The 19,876-nt window shown below is 38.3% G+C and overlaps 1 protein-coding gene across 2 annotated transcripts in view; it reads left to right on the forward strand.

Annotated features, from left to right (window-relative positions):
• Positions 1 to 19,876, forward strand: part of LOC134338554 (ABC transporter B family member 1-like) — a 142,935-nt gene that overhangs the window by 49,914 nt on the left and 73,145 nt on the right. For both annotated transcript variants that reach the window (XM_063034460.1, XM_063034461.1), the window contains 4 exons: positions 12,030 to 12,120; positions 14,277 to 14,444; positions 14,938 to 14,999; positions 17,925 to 18,051. In XM_063034460.1, coding sequence (XP_062890530.1) covers positions 12,030 to 12,120; positions 14,277 to 14,444; positions 14,938 to 14,999; positions 17,925 to 18,051 — 448 coding nt within the window. The remainder of the gene's footprint in view (positions 1 to 12,029; positions 12,121 to 14,276; positions 14,445 to 14,937; positions 15,000 to 17,924; positions 18,052 to 19,876) is intronic.

The raw sequence follows: 19,876 nt of genomic DNA on the forward strand, positions 1-19,876 counted from the left end.
GAAAGCAAAACATGGAGCTGGGAGATGCGTGTCTTAGTTTCATTTTTTATTTTAGCAAGACATGCACTTATGGCGTGTTGGAGTGATGGCACATGCCATTCATGTACTTTTACATATAAACCCAATGAAATATGAATTCAATATTACTCAAATATTACTTATACTACACTCCTCCCTGCTTAGCTAAGCAACACACACACACATACACACACACACACACACACACACACACACACACACACACACACACAGCTGGAGGAACCCAGCAGGCCAGGCATCGTCTACGGGAAAAAGTACAGTTTCGGCCCAAAACGTCAACTGTACTTTATCCATAGACGTGGCCTGACCTGCTGAGTTCCTCAAGCATTTTGTGTGTGTTGCTTGGATTGCCAACATCTGCAGGTTTTCTCTTGTTTTACCCTGCTTAGCTGTATGGTTCAATGGTTCAATTTAATATCTGAGAATTTATATAGTATGCAACTTGATATCCTTAATTTTCATAGACATCCACAAAACAGGGGAGAAAAACCCAAAGAATGAATGACAGAAAATGTTAGAACCCCGAAGTACCTCCCCCTCCCCCTCCCATGCACAAGCAGCAGCAAATGTATTGGCCTTCTCCCTCCCCCCACTTGCTCCAGGAAAATTATTAATCCCACCACCCACCATGCAAGCAATAGCAAAGAGACTATGATCTAGAGTCCATAAAAAGCTACTGTCCATCCCAACACTTTGACCTCTCAAACAGGCTCACTCTCTCACTAACAAGAGAGAGAGAGAGGTATTCCTGCAAGAAATAAAAGGGAGAACAACAACTCGCTGTCTTGATGTTACAATCTGCAGCTTTGCTTATTCGCGTTCCCACGACTCGAAGGCCGCCTTTCGACAGTAGGGTACACTGCTGTCTCGATGTTATAATTTCCTGTGATACTTCAGTCAGCAACACTGGGTGAGGAATCGGGTCGTCTACAAGGTTGCACCCTGAAGGTGTACACCTTCCAAGCCACACCTGGAGATCCTGAAACGCAGGCCGCTTGTGAGTTCAAAGATTGAGAATCCACTGCCGTGAAGAGAAGTAGTTTGTGTGCAGCTGTAGATCACAGATTCTGGGACCCCAGCCACCTTGAAAAGGGAAAAAGAGACATTGAAAGAGAATACATTAAGCTGCTTCATGGACCAACTGGAAGAAGTCACCCAGGTCTGCAAAAACCTCTGCAGCCAACTCAATATAGAGTGCATTTCAGCTTACATATATGTACATAGTACTGTGTCTTGAGCAGCCTGGATTTTTCATATGGTTTCTGAGGGTATGGCCTTCATAGAGCCTTGATCTCAGCATCATTGAGGCTGTTAAGGATTACTGGGACTACTGGCATTGCCCATGGGTTCCATTCAACCTTGGAAAAAAATTCCTTCGGCCTCCGTGCAATTGGCTCACTGACTACTTTATCATGGAACTGAATGGGCTTTGTAAAACGTGGGTGTGGCATTTTCATTTAGCACTATTTTACCCTTGATCTGTTTGAATTTACAATTACATCCTTGAACACTGCTGTGGCATCACCCAGTACCTTTCAATTCACTCTATTTCAGGGTATGTAGCATGCAAATTGTTGATGGATCTCCAATCAAGTTGTTGCTTTAGTCACTCATGACCCCACAATGCTGGGCTTCCTGTTTTTTGTTTAACCATATACAAGCCCAAAGTGGCTTGTTAGTTGTTGTTTCAGTGTTTCAAATGTAATTTCTCCAATACAAGTTCTTAGTTCGATATCTGCAGGTTTCAGTTTACTATCTTTGAAATGACATTCAAACTCATTTTGTGGAATGACTGAAACAGTTGAGCCAGTGTCCAATTCCCTGTTAATTATTTTGCCATTCAGTACTGATGTAAGCCAGACTGCTTGTCTATTAGTTTTCACATTGTAAATCTCAAAGCTACCCAGTCCCTTGTCACTCTCATCATTATCAGATTTTCATTAGCAACATGCATAATAGTGCTCTTTTTGAAACTGTAACTTGACTTCTTAGCTTTTTCTCTTCCCTGTGCAGTCCATTTATTTTTATCTGCTGGGCATGCTCTTTGTATTTGTCTGAATTTGCTATATTTTCTGCAAGTTTTGCTTTTAAATCTGCATGGTCTGGTGTATGTGGGCCCTGCTACAATGGTATCAGAATGTGTTTGGCCAGGCAGGTTTCTGTTCAGGCAATGCAATTTTAACTTTCATTCCTGACTGCAACTCATTTGCGTCTGTCTGCTGTTTCTATTGATACAGCAATTTCAACTTATCTTTTAAATGTGAGCTGTGCTTCGGTTAGGATCTGTTTTTGAATGCTTTATTGTAAGATTCTACAAACTAAACTTATTTCTTCAGTACACCATTAAGCCCGTCACTGAATTGGCAATGCTCAGACAATGTCTTCAGTTCAGCCACGTACACTGAAATGGACTCCACTTCCTTTTGATTCTGCTTATGAAACCTAAATCATTCTGCAATCACTGTTGTTTAGGTTCTAAATGTTCCTGCATTACTTTGACAATGTCAGCAAAGCTCTTGCAACAGTCAAACTTCTAAGCGAACTGTATGCCTTTCTACCTACTATGCTCAGTAAAACTGGCACTCACTATTTCATTGGTTTAAAATACTGTTCAGTTTGCTCAGTGTACAATATCTAGTTATCAAATGCATCTATCTTTCAAATGTATCCAGCCATTTCTGCTTTTTTTTTATTATCATTATCCTCGGTACTCACAGTATATTAACCCATGAATTTTGTCCGGTTCTGCCTTTTTTTAAAACTCTACTGTCTCTCTACCCCTTTCAAGTGCTACACTGCTTTTTTAAAAACTCTTAACATCTCACTACGCTTTAGTAGGTTTGTCTCGGTATTGCTTAACACTTGCTTGTTGCCACTCCAAAACATAAAACTGATTGGGGGAAAAATAGCACACAGCTGGGCGGTATAGGTCCTAGTTTCATTATTTACATCAGCAAGATGCACACTTATGATGTAGTAGTGTGATGGTGTGTGCTATTCATGTACTTTTACATATAACCCAAAATAAATTATGTGAACAACAAAGAATGCTCAATGAACAATATTTACAATATTACTCAAATATTACTGAAATATTAAATACACAAGTCAGATTCAAACACTGGAGGAGTTCGAACCTCTGTCACGTTGAAGGTATATGTGGAGTTCAGTTATGGTGTTGGCAATTGCAATCAGCAGTATAAATTGACAGCTGTTGACTGTTAACTCTAATGAACAGAATGTTATAAAAGAGGATTTTGTAAGCTGTGAGTGAATTATGTGGTTCTGACTTACTCAGATATGGTATAGCAAAGAAATTAATTCTTATAAGTTATGTCACTTTGCTTCATCATTTTGGGATAACATGTTCAATGAAATTTTTTATTTAAATAAAGGAAAGTTAAAAGAAAGAGTTAAATTGCTGCTAAATAAAAATGAAAATGAGAAAAAAATCTGGTGATCATTCAATACATTTAATTCTTGTTTCACTTCTTACCCTTTGTGCAATAGAGAGCTTGGTATTTATGACTTGACAATGTCCAGAAGAACCGAACTGTCATAATAGTAAATTTTAAATCGCTTTGTTATTCACCAAATGGCTGGTTGAGTAGATGTACTGTGTGCTACTGAGCTATTGCAGACCAGGAAGAGCACAACTTCGATCACTGCTGAATTAGCTGATTTGTGCTAAGGAGTCAGTGAGCTATATGTTTGTTCCAGGTTTTGATAGGCAAGGGAAATATCATTTGGTATCCCTGCTGAATTTATCAAAATTCATCATTCTTTGGAGAGATGTGGGGAAAAAATTAAGGTTCCATCGAATTTTAAGCAAATATATAAGTTTATACTTTATTTTCTGAATGAGTCACTTAGTGAAGTTACGTGCGTGTGTGTGTGTGTGTATATATATATGTGTGTGTATATATATGTGGATATGTGTAAATGTGTGCGTGTGCGCGTATATATATAATTTCCATACAGATCAAAATAGAATTGGAATAAAAAATATTCATTTTTATAATGTTTCTAATTATCAGTTTCTTGTAGATAAATTTCACTTATTTTGTAGCCTTTTTTTCCATACCTCATCCCCATCTTTTCCTTCCTTTAACTCTACACTTTATACTACCTATTCTTCTGTCCTTCTTTGGATCTCTACTCCCGTTTGTATTTTTTTTCCAGGAAGTCAAATTCTCAAGATTATGATCTTTATGATTCACTTAATTTTGTATGTTCCAGGATGCTTTGAATTGGAGGCACAGCATAATACGTAACAATATGCAGAAGCCAAGGAGGTTTGGTTCAGGAAAGGTGTATGTCTGCCTTCTTATGACTACTTTCAAATTAGACAGCAACTGCAGTAGTTGTTGAACTTAAAGTTGAGTACTACTGTTTGCTTAATTGTACTCCTAGTAGCAGCAGCTTTCCACACAATGCACTTGAATAGACTGTAAAAGCAGTAAAGGCAAGAATTAGAGGAACTGTGTGGAAGTTATTCCTAAAGTTACAAATGCTTACAGAAGGGTGTTGGAGAATTAGGATATTCAACGGGCTGAATGGCCTAATTTTGCTCCTATGTCTTATGGTCTTATTTATGGGTAGTCGGCAGGAGAATGGGGTTGAGAGGGATAATAAATCATTCGAGATGGAATGGCGGGGCAGACTCAGTGGGCCGAATGGCTTGTCTTGTGGTCTTATGGAGTGTTCCTGGAATACTAAGGAACAGTCGGGCAAAGTAATGATTCTAAAAATTGAACATGTGTGGAATGACATTTGAAAACTAGTTGTAATCATTTTCAAGCATTTGTGTCCGAAGTGCCACATGTGTAACATAAATTTTTGTTAAGCTGCTGATTTGGTGCCTTCGGGGCTTAAAGAACCATTGGCAAAGTAAGAAGCTGATTTTAAGATTGCGATGTAGACTAATAAGAGATGTTAAGTATTACTCTAATTAAATATTAGATGTATTATGAATAAAATCACTATACAGACAAAAATATGATTAGTCCTTGTTAGCTACTATACAATTTGAATTTTAAGTTGCAACACTCTTCTCTTGACTAAGTAACAGAAGGAGAATTACTGTAAGTACAGGTCACTAAGGAATGATTAGCATAAATTTGTGATAGTGAATAGGCAAGGAGTCTGAATAACTATTTTACTGCGGATTTCTCTGGCGAGACTAGCAGTGAAAATTGCAGTTGTGTGAGTGTTCATCTAAATGTATTGCATCCCCAGGGTCAACTAATTTACGGAGGGTACAGTATCCATTTACAAAAGTTCTAAGAGAAAGGAAGAAAACCAGAGGATTCATGAATCTTTAATGCCATTCCTGTTTGTAGAAAGAGAAATTAAACTGTTTCATGTAAATATGAGCCATTTAGCCTGACAATGGTTATGGGCCAGAACATTTCCTGAAATGTTATCATTTCGATGGGGGTGGGGGAAGAGATGCCTTTTTTAAAAAAAACTTGTTAAACAAATCTTGAATGGATTTAAATTAGAATCGACAAGATACAGTGGAAACCTTTTATTTGCATGCCAGCCAGACAGATCCTTCTATTTCATTGAAGGATGACTGCATATGATTATTAGCAGTAAGTGGGAAATTAAGTTCTGAAGACCAGTGCTTTGATCAAGGTAAACTGTAGAATTCAAAGTACGGTGTCTAAATTAATGGATTTGATTGGTATACAGATTTTGTATTTTGATCACAAAATTACATTAAGAAATAAGCAGGCTTGTCGGATGGGCATATAACTGACAAATAAATTAGTAATGGCAGAATTGGATATTTCAACTTGATAAAACAATAACGGATTGCATATTCCTTAGAATATTGGAAATCAAATAGGGTTGAGGAGCAATCAGGGAACTAATGACTGACAGTTCCTTAATTTGTGCTGTGACTTTTAGGGCTGTACATACTGTATAAACCAAGTATTGGTATTTATTTCTGGATGAAAAGCAAACAAAAAAAGAACAAGATAATGTTTAAGATGGTGCTGGTGAAGCACAGTGATAATTTGCTGGTAGTAAACAGAACAAAAATTACTGTATTAATCACACTTTTACTTGAATACGATCACTGCAATCAATAATCTGTAGCTTTGCTTTTGGAGTTGAGCTGTTTAACCACCTGTATGATCTGGCATTTTTATGGAGTGAACTGAAGACTCTAAAGTGCAGCATGATTGTACAGGTGGTACTATCAAAGTTACAGGCTTTGGTTGCATTGATTTGAGGTAGCGGAACCCAGGCCTGAGAGTAGGTATCAACCAATGTTTGGTCATTGCTGGAGTGGACTTGGAAGCGATTCGATGTCGCAGAATGGAGGCGATGCAGAGGGGAGCAGTGGAGCCTGGGCCCAAGCTCAAGGTTTGATCAGTTTAAGTGTTGGGTGGAATTGGAAAGATTGGGTATGGGCTGAATTGAAATGGCGGCGCTTGGGCCCAAGAGCATATTGAAGCGACAGGGCCCGGGCCTGAGAGCAAGGAACGGACTGAGATTTGGACGATTTAAGAGCTGGACCTGTTACATACCTCAAGGAGATCTTGTGACTTCCTTGTGAGAATGATGTAATGGTCTTTTGGAGGTCACCTGATGTAATTTTCCCGCCGATGTGAGGTCACGTGATGACATGTTCACCATGGGTATAAAAGGAAAGACCTCTGGTGACACAGTTAGTTTTCCAGCTAGAACGTTCGTCAGTGTCTCCGTTCCAGTTGCGTATTTGTTTTATGACGCAGTTTCATTTTTAAAACGGAGTGTTACGTTCTGTTGCAAGGTACAATAGTGCTGGACTGGCAATTTCTGCTAGATTTGTTGCTGTACCTTTTCAGTAGTATTGGAGAGTGAAGACTTCATCGAAGTACGGGACCTGAAGGATTAAGAGAAGTCCGGAATGTTCGGCAGTTTAATAAAGGGTCGACCTTATTGAGTCTTTGTTGAAGAAGTAGCGACCTGAATCGAAGATAACTCTTGCTGAAAGAGCAAGGGAGTTCATGCAAGATGCTCTCTAGAAATTAAGGTCAGTTGTTTTAAGCCATTTATTTCCTTCATCGTGAATCCTTTGGACAGAACCAGCAAGGAAGTTGCGTCTATGAAGAAATCCTTCTCCAGAGAAGTCTCTCCCAAATGAATATATAAATCTGTTGGACTTTAGAATTTATCATTTTAAGAACTGTATTTGACTTTACCGCTTTAAGAACTGTTTTCGCATTTATCGCTTTAAGAACCAGTACCGAGTGACGATTTGTTGAAGGCTGCATAGCGGTTAACTTCCGGTTAAGGTTTTTGTTTGTTTTTTTATTGTTTATCTGTGTTTAATGTTTGGTTGTTTTTATATAACCTGACTCGATTTATATTCATTGTTGCCGGTTACGTAGCAGGCCAAATTGTAAAGGTCATGGTGTCGGGGCTGGAATTGAAGGACAGGCAGGTTCCGTTCACTGCTCTGTGCTGATCTGAGGCTGTGGCCTGCTGAATCAGCTGCACTGGTGACCGGCTTTGCGGCTGTGGACTCACTTTCGTGAACTTCAGTTCAGAGTACATATTTGTTTACTTCTATTGTTTACACAATATATATACTTTCTCTACACATTGGATGTTTAACTATCTTTTTTTTAATGGATTCTATTTGGTTTCTTTTGTGGCTGTCTGTAAGGAGACGAATCTCAAGGTTGTAGACAGCATAACAAACACAAGAAAATCTGCAGATCACTTGAAATCCAAAGCAATACATACAAAGTGCTGGAGAAACTCAGCAGGCCAGGCAGCATCTGTGGAAAAGAATAAACAGCTGACGTTTCGGGCCAGAACCCTTCATCGTGACTGGTGAAGCATCTTGGCCTGAAATGGCAACTCTTTTCCATAGATGCTGCCTCACCTGCTGAGGCTTTACTGTACTGTGTGTAAACATGAGGAAATCTGCAGATGCTGGAATTTCAAGCAACACACATAAAACTTGCTGGTGAACGCAGCAGGCCAGGCAGCATATATTGGAAGAGGTACAGTCGACGTTTCGGGCCAAGACCCTTCCTCAGGACTAACTGAAAGAAGAGCTAGTAAGAGATTTGAAAGTGGGAGGGGGAATGGGAGATCCAAAATGATAGGAGAAGACAGGAGGGGGAGGGATGGAGCCAAGAGCTGGACAGTTGATTGGCAAAAGGGATATGAGAGGATCATGGGACAGGAGGCCTAGGGAGAAAGAAAAGGGGGAGGAGGGAAGCCTAGAGGATGGGCAAGGAGTATAGTGAGGGGGACAGAGGGAGAAAAAGGAGAGAGAGAGAGAGAAGAAGAATGTCTGTATATAAATAAATAAATAACGGATGGGGTACGAGGGGGAGGTGGGGCATTAGCGGAAGTTTGAGAAGTCAATGTTCATGCCATCAGGTTGGAGGCTACCCAGATGGAATATAAGGTGTTGTTCCTCCAACCTGAGTGTGGCTTCATCTTTGCAGTAGAGGAGGCCGTGGATAGACATATCAGAATGGGAATGCGAGTATTGTGTGTGTGTTGCTTTGTATATAGTATATATATTTTGATAATAAATGCACTTTGAAATTTGGAAGTAGTTCAAAAGAGATTTACTAATTTCTGGGATGAGAGAGTTATCCTGTCAAGAGGTTAAACAGATTGAGCCAGTACTCTATGGAGTTTAGAATAATAAAGAATGATTTTGTTGGGATGTTCAAGATCCTACCTGACCATGAGAGGGTAGATATTGATCTGTTTTCACTCAATGGAGAGTCTTATAAAAGGGAACATGACTACAAGATAAGGGACTGATCATTTAAAGTAGAAGTGCATATAAATTTATTTTTGCAGAGGGTAGCAAGGTTTTAGAATTTAGCATTTAGAATTCTATGCTCCAGATGGTTGTGCGGGCTATTTAAGGTGGAGGTAGGTCAATTTGTGAAAGATCGGGGAATTGAAGGCTTTTAGGGACTGGCACAGAAGAAGAGTAGAGGTCAGAGTAGATTAGCCTGGTTGAAAGGTTGGGTAGTTTTGAGAGACCAGGTGGCCCATTCTTTCTTCTGTTTTCCAGTATGTTGTGTTCAGTCTGTTAATTATATGTACTGCACATAGTGTACCAGAGGAAGGAATGAAGATTCAGGATGGTGTATTGCACGAGGTTGCTTTATCCTGGATAATGTCAAGCTGTTTGAATGTTGTTGTTGGAATTGTACTTGCCTAGACAAAGAAGATATTATGGTATTACATTTGCCTGGAAATATTCTGGGAATTGTGCTGTGTCTATCAGTACGGAATATCTAGCCCGTGACTTCTGTAATATTTATGTGACTAGTCCAGTTGATTATTTGTTACAAGTGACTTCCAAGAATTATGCAGAGGAATTTGCTCACTGACCATCAAGTCGAGTGTTTAGACTTTTGTTGGTGATGGTCATTGTCTGGCATTTAAGTAATTTGCTACTCTCACTCCTACCTAAGCATTCTGTTGGTCATTATTTGTGAGATGGTCTACAATAAATGGGCATAGTAATCAGGTTGTTTAAGAAAATGAAGAGAAGGAGAGGGATATATCGGGGAAGAGAGAAGAAGCAGTGAGAAGGAAATAGACAGAATGCAAAGTGGTAGGAGAGGATGGGAGAATGATTGTAGTGAGCATAAACTGACATAGAGCCAATAGGGGTGAGTGTCTCTCTGCGTGAAGTGGCTCTCTGGATCACAGCTTTAGTCAGGGAGAACATGGTGTAAGGCAAAATTAACTGCAGAAATTTATAAGAGGATTCTTTGGAATGAGAAGCACTGTCTCGTGTGGAAATCCTGTTAACAGAATTGTTAAATGGAAATGAATGTTGAGTAGGAAATATGGGACAATTGCAGGCCCAGCTTTGGATAAGCTTGTTTGGAATGGCTGAGTTAGACAGAGGGATCAGTTTCCATTTCACATTGCTCACAATAGGATGTAGTCAAAAACAGCATTATTTTCCTGGGGGATAATGCTTCAAACATGAAATCTAAAAAGTTGATGCATTATTCACTATTTCATGAGAAAAACTGCAAAACCCCCTTTAAGATTCCTGACATTAAAGTAAGTTCCAATTGTTTAACAGTATGGGTGTGTGCACAGGTGCATCTTGAGTATCAGGGTGCCACGGTAGCATAGCGATTAGCAAGATGCTCTTACAGCTCACAGCACTGGACATTCAGTTCCAGCGTCTCCTGTAAGTAACTTTGTACGCTCCTTCCTGTCTGTACATGTGTTTCCTCCCACAGTCTAAAGACTTACCAGTTTAGTAGGTACATTGTCCTGTGATTAGCTGGGGTCGCTGGGCGGCACAGCTTGGTGGGTGGCACAGAAGGGCCTCTTCCACGCTGTATCTCTAAGTGAATGAATCTCAGTTAAACTACAACATTGCTCCTGTACACTAGCACTGACTTCAGCCTTCCCTCAAGCAATTATAGCTTCATAAAATATATTTTAAAAATCAAATATTTTTCTACCTTCTCAACGGATAATACAAGTGATATTATTTTCAGGGCTGATTAATCAGTTACCTTCACCAGCAAATAAAGCAAATCATAGTGGAAAACACGATTTGCATCAAATGCAAATCTTTGGGGACAGTCTCTGACTCCATGGCACTCCCAATGCTAGTTCAAGTTTTCTAGCCCACTTGCAAAAAGATTGATGTTATGTGCTTCATTGTTTCTTTACTGTAAGTTCTTTAATTTTTTTTAAACAGATCACCTTTTTTCAAATCAGCTATTTAGTAAATTTCTTTCTTTCTTTCTTTTTAAATCTTTTTATTGAGTAAGTATACAAAAAAGGTAAGCCATATAAACATTAATACAATGTTAAAGTATAATAAAATTCCAAAAGATAACAATACCAAAAAGAAAATACTACAATGTAATTTAAGTATAAGAAACCAAGATAACATAATAGTTTACTAAATTTTATATATATCAATGGAAAAAAAGAAAAAAAAAAACCCCAAAAAAAACCCACCGTGCAACTAACTAAAAGCAAGGCAAAGCAATGGGCTAACTTGAAACCAAACAGAGTTAAACTTAAAATCACGTCCTCAATCCCGACCTCCATTAAAACAGTGAAAAAAAAAACAAGAAGGGTAAATATTACATTAAATGAAAATATCGAATAAAAGGTCCCCAAATCTGTTCAAATTTAAATGAAGAATCATAAAGGTTACTTCTAATTTTCTCCAAATTCAAACATAAAATCGTCTGAGAAAACCAAAAAAAGGTAGTTGGGGCATTAAGCTCTTTCCAATGTTGTAAAATACATCTTTTCGCCATTAAAGTAAGAAATGCAATCATTCTACGGGCTGAAGGGGAAAGATTACTAGAAATTTTAGGTAGTCCAAAGATAGCAGTAATAGGGTGAGGAGAGATATCTATATTTAATACCTTAGAAATAATATTGAAAATATCTCTCCAAAAAGTTTCCAAAGTAGGGCAAGACCAAAACATATGAGTTAAAGAGGCTATCTGCCCCGAACATCTATCACAGAAAGGATTAATATGCGAGTAAAAACGCGCTAACTTATCTTTGGACATATGTGCTCTATGAACCACTTTAAATTGAATTAGGGAATGTTTAGCACAAATAGAGGAAGTATTAACTAATTGTAAAATCTGCCCCCAATCATCCACAGAAATGGTAAGCCCCAATTCCTGTTCCCAATCTACCCTAATCTTATCAAATGGAGCTTTCCTAGTAAATTTCTATATGTATGTTTTTAATTTTAACATATTTAATTTTTCATTTAAGAGCAACAAAAAATTGCACCATTAACTACTTTGAAATGATATTTGGAATTTTAAAGGAAAATGTCACTTGAAATAACTAATTTTATTGACTACATAGATTTTTTAACCATTTAATATTAAAATAAGGAATTTTTTAAAAAATTGAATTTATAATAAGTTGTTCCTAGTATGTTTTCTCAAATCTCAAAACATGGGTAAACAATAAGATCAATTATTTTAATATTGCAGGGTGCTATTGTGCTTGTGTTATGGTATGGTGCAAAGCTTGTGTATGATGGAAGACATGGGAAATCTGGAATTTCTTTTGGGACTTTAGCATGTAAGTGAAAGAAAGTGAACTCTTCACAAAAAATTCATGTATGTAGATTACCTGAAATAGTTGTACCTGTTGTAATTGGCTCCTGAATAAATCAATCAACACATTGCAGTGCTCCTGAACAGAAGGAAGTGTTGTTGATGACTTGAAATACTTTATCCTAAGCATATTGTTCCATTAACACATGAGAGGAGCTCACTTAGTTTGCAATAAATTATTTCTAATTGAAATTTTGTTTTCTCTGTTTAATAGTTCACATACCTATTAAATGAAATATATATTTAAATTATATTAATGAGTAGGTTTTCTTATTGCTTATTTGCCTGAGTTAACATTTATTGTGGAAAATATAGCCATAGTTTGGACTTGGTTGATTTCATAATTTTGTGGCTGTTACTTTAATGATGGTTTATCATGATTAAATGTAAAGAGGATGTTTGGCTCAGCTATTTAGTTGATTTTAATCTGAATTATTGAAGAGAAGTCATAATAAAATAGCTTAAGATGGTTGTGTCAATCACTGAAGGGCCCCAGGCTGATATCATTAACCTCTGGCAATCACAACCATTCCTTTTATGTATGTCTTCAACCTGTGGAGATTCTCAGTGACTTCACTATCAATCCTTGATGACAAACTTAATCATTCCTGCCTTAATGATATAATCACTCTCTCTTGTGCAATTTAACTCATTGACACATGCTCTTTGGAGGTATAAACAATGTCTCCTTTAGTAACTGTATGAGAGCTATTTGCAGCAACTATCAGAAATGTTTGTCTTCTTTTACATACTTTGCTACTCAGCAAAGTATTTCCATTTAGAGAATTTGCAATAAACATCTTTTTTTCTCTTAGCCTTATGCAGTTTGTTCATGTAGCTGTAAAAAATGCTTCTGAAACGTTTGGACCCCTATGATGCAATTTTTAAAATTATAAATCTAGTGTTCGGATCACACTGACATACAAATCCCTTGAAATACTAACCAGGCATCTTTATGGTCGTGCAAATTATTCCCTTTAATTAAATTGATGTGAATCTTCCCATTTTAAAAATGTAATTGTTTTGAAAAGTTGAGTATAGTGTAACCAGAAATGCTGCCATTATGGGAAAGGCTGAGATATAATGGATCAGGATTTCTAACTTTTATTACTAATCCATTACTTTGCCTATTACTCACCTCCCTCAGTTGTTCCCTTGCTCATGTGAGCCAGGTTATCTGACACTAGAACAATTGATTTGTGAACAGACCTGGATTCTGTTATAACCTACCCAGCATTAAAGCTGATCTGGAATTAAGGTACCAATCAAATATGCTCCCCACCTAGACCATAGTGCAAAAACTTGCTAAGGGTAGCCTGCAGGCAATTTTCACTAAAATGCGTCTCAATTGTTACTAGATCCATAATCTTTGCAAGTTTATCTGTTCAAAATGATCCTGTGTGCCTGTATTGAATTAAATGTTGAAGTCCATTCTGGTCACTAGCACACAAGTTCATGTAACTAGTCAGGGTAAATTTAGATATATGATGTGGCAGTTCCATTGCACAACTTAATTAAAAATAAATAGCTTTTCATTTGCTGTCAATGTTGGAATAGTACAAGTAAATGAAGAAGGAGGTGGTAGCAGCTGACTCCTGCTAGCCCCCCTCCCATTCAGTAAAAACTCCACCAATGGAACCTGCAGGGAGCAAGCTCTGCTAAGAGCTTCGACTTCCATTGTAATCATTATCTTGCACATTTTTTTGGAGTTTAACTTAAATTCAGAATATGATGGCAACATTACTACTTGCTGAGGATGTTGTGCAAGGTTTCTTGGTGTTGACAGATATGAAACAGATTTGGGAAAACCTTCAAGTCACTTATTGTTTTGGTCCTTCTCCAGTTTTAATGGGAAAAACTTTTATCCCAGTTTCAGAATATTTGAAAGCTTGTAGAGTACTGTTTAGTAATGATTTCATTTCCTTTTCCTAATGCTGAATTGTGAGCGCCAATTCTTACCTTTTTCAAAATAAGGAAATAGTTCTGTCAGTGTGTAATGTCTAATAGTACCCTACAAATACGGCAAAATGATAGTGAACTAAAAAGGATGATTTTGTTTATAAAAGATAACTTTAAGGGTCCTCTTTTAATTTTGGATATATTATGACTTTTCTGAATTAGCTTTTATGGTCTACTCGATGAATGTTGCTATGGCATTTGGAATGCTGGCATCTCTTTATGGTGATTTCATGCAAGCTGTTGGAGCCTCTATTCGTATCTTTGAGCTGCTGGACCGTAAGCCAAAAATCCCCTGCGTGGGTGGAAGTCGCCTTGATTCTCTAGAAGGCAGTAAGCAGATCTTTAATTCTCTAAGTCAGTTCTTTCATTGCTTTGCTAAGGATCTTTTTCATCTACAAATTAGAGTTTAGACCAATTAAAGTAAAATCTGTGATCAAAGTAGAAATTAACCATAGCTTGAAATTGTTCCTGTACTTTGGCATTCTGCCCCATTGTCCAATTTCAAGCCAGAATAACCAGAATTAGAAATAAAAATAATTCGTAGATAATGGACATGCAAAGTAGTGAAATATTCTGGTGCTATTTGTAAGATGAATATAACTTGTTTACTTGCAGGAATTTGGTGCCCCTGCTCATTTTGTTGGATGAGGGAAGAAATAATTTGTTACATTTGAGAATGATGTTTATACAGACTCATTTTTCTGGACTAAACAATTCTAACACCAAAAAAAAAAATGATCAGTGGTGGAATTTTGAAAACTTGAATTTGTGCAAAATGTCCAAGGTTAATTTTAAAAATGACTATTTTTGTTTACAAAAACAGGACTTGAGTTCCAGAAGGTCAGCTTCACATATCCTACCAGACAAGCTTTTCAGGTTTTAAAGGTCAGTATTTTGTTTTGTAATAACTTCTCAAACCCACACTTTCCTACTTTTAATGGAGCTAATCAGAATTGCACATCAATCCACTTTCAGCAACCAGTTAATCACTTGTGCCTTGTAAGGAGGCTGCGCACCTTCATTTTATTTAAACTGCTGGATGTGCTTTAGGGGAATGAGGCTGAATGAAGAAAACATCAAGAGGAATACATTTAGGGTCCAACAATCATAGTATTGAGAAGTTTTGAGTAACTGTGCAGAAGGCTTTGGACCATTCCAAGGTAAAAATACAAGTGCAATTTCAGTGGGTGACATCATTTCTGGCCCAGGCAAATTGAAATCAAAGATTGGCAGGGAAAACTCTAATTGAATGATGGGAAGTCTTTAATGTGGAAAGAGTTCATCTACAATCAAGGTACAATCATTCTCCCGAGGGAGAATGATGGGAAATTAAAGTTGATTGGAGAAAGTTCAGGGGAGTGAAATGGGAAGTAAGAGAGGTAAATTTGATAAGTTGGTTTATTATTGCCACATGTGCTGAGGTCCAGTGGAAAAACTTGCTTCGCAAGATCATCATGCATTGTTGTAATGAATTGATCTGCATTGTGATGGTGAATGGTAAAACAGCAAGAGAGTGTAGAATAAAGTGTTACAGTACTGAGAAAATGCAGTGCAGCTGGAAGTAAGGTGCAAGGTCACAATGAATTAGATAGAGAGGCTAAATACATCTCCTCATACTGGGGGAAACTTTCATTAGTCCTATAACAGTGGGATAGAAGCTATCCTTAATCCTGGTGGCATGTGCTTTCAGGCACCAGGATTGTTGGGGGGGGTGAGAAGAGAGAATGTCTGGGTGCATGGGGTCTTAGATTATGCTGGCTGCTTTACTCAAGCAGTAGGAAGTGTAGACTGAGTTTGTGGAGTGTCAGCTAGTTTCTGAGCTGTGTCCACAACTCTGTAGTTTCTTGGGGTCGTGGGCCAAGCATATAGCTTGCTATACCAAGATGTGCATCCAGATAGGATGCTTTCTCTGGTGAGAGTCCAAGGGGCTGATGCTAAATTTATTTTGTTGCCTGAGAAAATAGAGACGCTGGTGAGCATTATTGGCTGTAGCTTCAATGTGGTTAGACCAGGACAAGCTTGAGATGTTCACTCCTGGGGGCCTGAAACTCTTAACATTCTTGACTGTATGAGAAGTGACTGATAGCAAACATCAAGGTGAATATTGAAATATTGTATAAGTTTGTAAAAATCAAAAGGTTGGAAGAGAGAGAAGGGACTGATTAGAACTAACGAAACAAATCTACTCAGGGAACCAGAGGTACTGAATAGACGTCACGTAGTTCAAATGTGAAGTATGAAAGTCAGAAAATGTGGATGCTGGATGTCTGATGCAGTGGTCCAAGAGGATGCTTCCTTGGTTGCTGAGGGAGAAAGTGGCTATAATCCTGAGAATTGTGAAATTGCTGATTTTAATCCCTGTTCAGAAAAGAATGAAGACTTTTACCCCATCAATATTGATGGAGAACATCTTAGAAATAATGATTAAGGACAGAACTGGCAAGCATGTGGATTAATTAGTAAAACATGGCTAAAGGGGTGGATTATAGGATTGTCATCAAGATTGAAGTCAGTGGGATAAAAGGAACAGCATCTGCTTGGATACAATATTCTTAGTGATAGGAAACAGTGATAGTCAAAGGTTGCTTCTGAACCGAAGGAAAATGTACAATGACTTGAACTTGAATACAGAGCAGAACTCCCATGTTTTTAAAAACACAAAATATCACAAAATAAAGTACAAAAAAAATCCCTGAGAAGGATAATGGAGATGAAGGCAGACTGATGGGTTGACACCTGGCAGATGAGTGCTAGGAAAATACAAAATGTTACATTTTGGCAGGAGGAATTAGGAGAAATATATAGTTTTAAATGTCTCCAAGATTGGATAGGACTGAGGATGTGTATTCACCTCTCCCTTAATTGTTCCAATTATCACCTTTAACAAGACTTTATAAGGCATTCATCAGGCCACACTTGGAGTAATTGTGAGCAGTTCTGGGCCCCTTACCCCAGAAAGGATGTGCTGTATTGGAGTGTGTCCAGAGGATGTTCACGAGAATGATCCCAGGAAAGTGGGGAAAGCCAGGTTAGCTGGATTGCCTTGATGTGACAGACAAAGTGTTGTCTTTATCTGCTATAACCTCTGTGATTTCTACTAAATTTAAAATATTGGGACTATTCTGTTTCTTCTGTTTAGGGACATTTGCACATTGGTTTAGGCATATAATGTAAACACATACTACGTTAAGAGCTTTTGCTTTCATCAAAAGCAATGAAATCCAGATTTATATATTCCTTGGTCTAGATTTAACTGAGAGGTGCAAAATCTCTGAATATGGATTCGTGTTTATTGCTGTTTCGCCACTGTCATTGGTATTAGTGTTGGACTGGAGCCACAACTCAGGCAGTCTATACTGGTACACCACTCTGAGTTCATCAATATAGCAATTGAGTTTTTGCAGCAGTCCAGCAGTTTTCACCATGACCGTCCTAGGGTAGTCTACGTGCTATTGAATTATTTGATCATTTCAACTCAGGCCCCAAAATTTTGTTGCTGGAAAACTCCTGTCTGACTGCTCTGCTGCAAGGCAGATGTGCTGCATAAGTAAAAGAAACAATCTCCATTTCTATTTCTACACTTCTCTCCACCCCATCCAATAACACAGCATTTACACATAACTTGTTTAAGGATGTTCTAATGGAGAGTGGTTAAATAATTATATCTTATAATTTGCCACAGTACACGAGTTGTATGCGTGGTTTTGCTGGAAAGCTTTGCAGTGTTCGTTTCTAACTAATATAACTAAATCTTTTTGTCACCAATGTTATTCTTAATGTCTGTGATGAATGGAAACATTCTCTTTGTAGGAAATGACATTTGAAATTGAACCGGGTAACATGGTTGCACTGGTTGGTCCATCGGGTGGAGGAAAATCAACAATAGTCAACCTGATTGAGCGATTCTATGACCCAGACTCCGGAAGAATATTACTTGGTATGGTACTTATGTACTTTTTCTTGGCAGAAGACCAGATTACTCAATTGTATGCATGTTTGCCACAAATGTTTAAATCGACAAGCTGAATCTAATTAGCATTTTTATGGCAAACCAATGAAAAGAACTAAATATTCTCCATGATTGAATATTCTTGCAAAAGGTCTGCTAATATTGGAGGGATAATCGCTGGTTATACTGAAAGTTTAGTGTTGGTTAGTATACTCTTCCTTTACGAAAATAAAGAGTATACTGACCAACACTAAACTAGGCATGACAAACTGCCTCAGAGTACTGAAATGTTACGTTTATCCAGTTATGTTATATGGATCAGAATGTTGGACAATATCTAGTAACATGAGGAAACGAATTGAAGCAGCAGAGATGTGGTTTTTGAGGAGGATGCAAAGAATATCATGGATGAAACAAATATCTAATGAGGATGTCATGAACAGAGCAAGCACAAAAAGGGAAATAAATGTATGAGATCATGAAAAGGCAACGTAACTTCATTGGACATGTGATTAGGAAAGAGGAGTTAGAATGCACGGTAATTATGGGAAAGATTGAAGAGAAGAAAGCAAAAGGAAGGCAAAGACAAATGATGATGGGGACAGTAGCCAGAGAACTGGAAATGAATACCAACGAATTGATCCACTTGCTACACCTGTCCCTACACCTCCTCTCTTGCCACCATTCAGGGCCCCAAGCAGTCCTTCCAGGTGAGGGCAACACTTTACTTGTGAGTCTGTTGGGGTCATCTATTGCATCTGGTGCTCCCGGTGCGGCCTCCTCTACATCAGTGAGACCCGACGCAGATTGGGGGACCGCTTCGTCGAGCACCTCCGCTCCATCTGCCGCAACAGACAGGATCTTCAACTCACTCTGCTTCAACTCTGCTTCCCATTCCCATTTGGATATGTCCATATATGGCCTCCTCTACTGCCATGATGAGGCCAAATTCAGGTTGAAGGAGCAATACCTCATATACCGTCTAGGTAGTCTCCAGCCCCTTAGTATGAACATTGAATTCTCCAACTTCCAGTAATTCCCTCCCCCTCCCTTCCCCTATCCCAATTTCACTCTGCCCCTCCCCCAGCTGCCCACTACCTCCCTCATGGTTCCGCCTCCTTCTACTGCCCATTGTGCTTTCCCCTATTCCTTCTTCACCTGGAATCTACCAACCTTCTCCTTCCCACCTTCCCACCCTCCCCCCACCTTCTTTATAGGGTCTTTGCCCCTTCCCTCTTCAGTCCTGACGAATGGTTCTGGCCCGAAACGTTGACTGATCGTTTCCACGGATGCTGCCCAACCTGCTGAGTTCCTCCAGCGTGTTGTGAGTGTTGCTTTGACCCGAAACAGGAGTGTGTGGGCCATGGCAGTCAAACCTCAAACTCAAATTTCCAGCATTTTTGTTTTCTAAAATATAGTTATACTGTTTGTTGTACCTTGCAGATTAAGCTGTATTAGACAACAGAAAATGTAAAGATCATGGTCCTAGAGTATCTGCAACAATAGACATTCAAAGTTAGAGAATTCGGCCAAAACTTGATTTATCAGAAAATATTGCAGTATTCACAGGCTGGATGACTAATGTTTGCTTTCATGGTGAAATATAGACCAGCATTCCCTACCACATGCAGTTTGCCATTAGAGGTCCACTGTATTTTGGAGCTGGTTTTCAATAATTTTAAATGTGAGGTCATGAACTTTTGATCTACAAAGGCAAGAACAAAGTATTTTCAAAATTGAAAAGCTGGAAGCAGTGGAGTGTCTTGAGAACCCTTATGCAAAGATAACTAAAATATCTGGAACATCAGTTTTT

Source organism: Mobula hypostoma, chromosome 27 (genome assembly GCF_963921235.1).
Source record: "Mobula hypostoma chromosome 27, sMobHyp1.1, whole genome shotgun sequence".
Lineage (NCBI taxonomy): Eukaryota > Metazoa > Chordata > Chondrichthyes > Myliobatiformes > Myliobatidae > Mobula > Mobula hypostoma.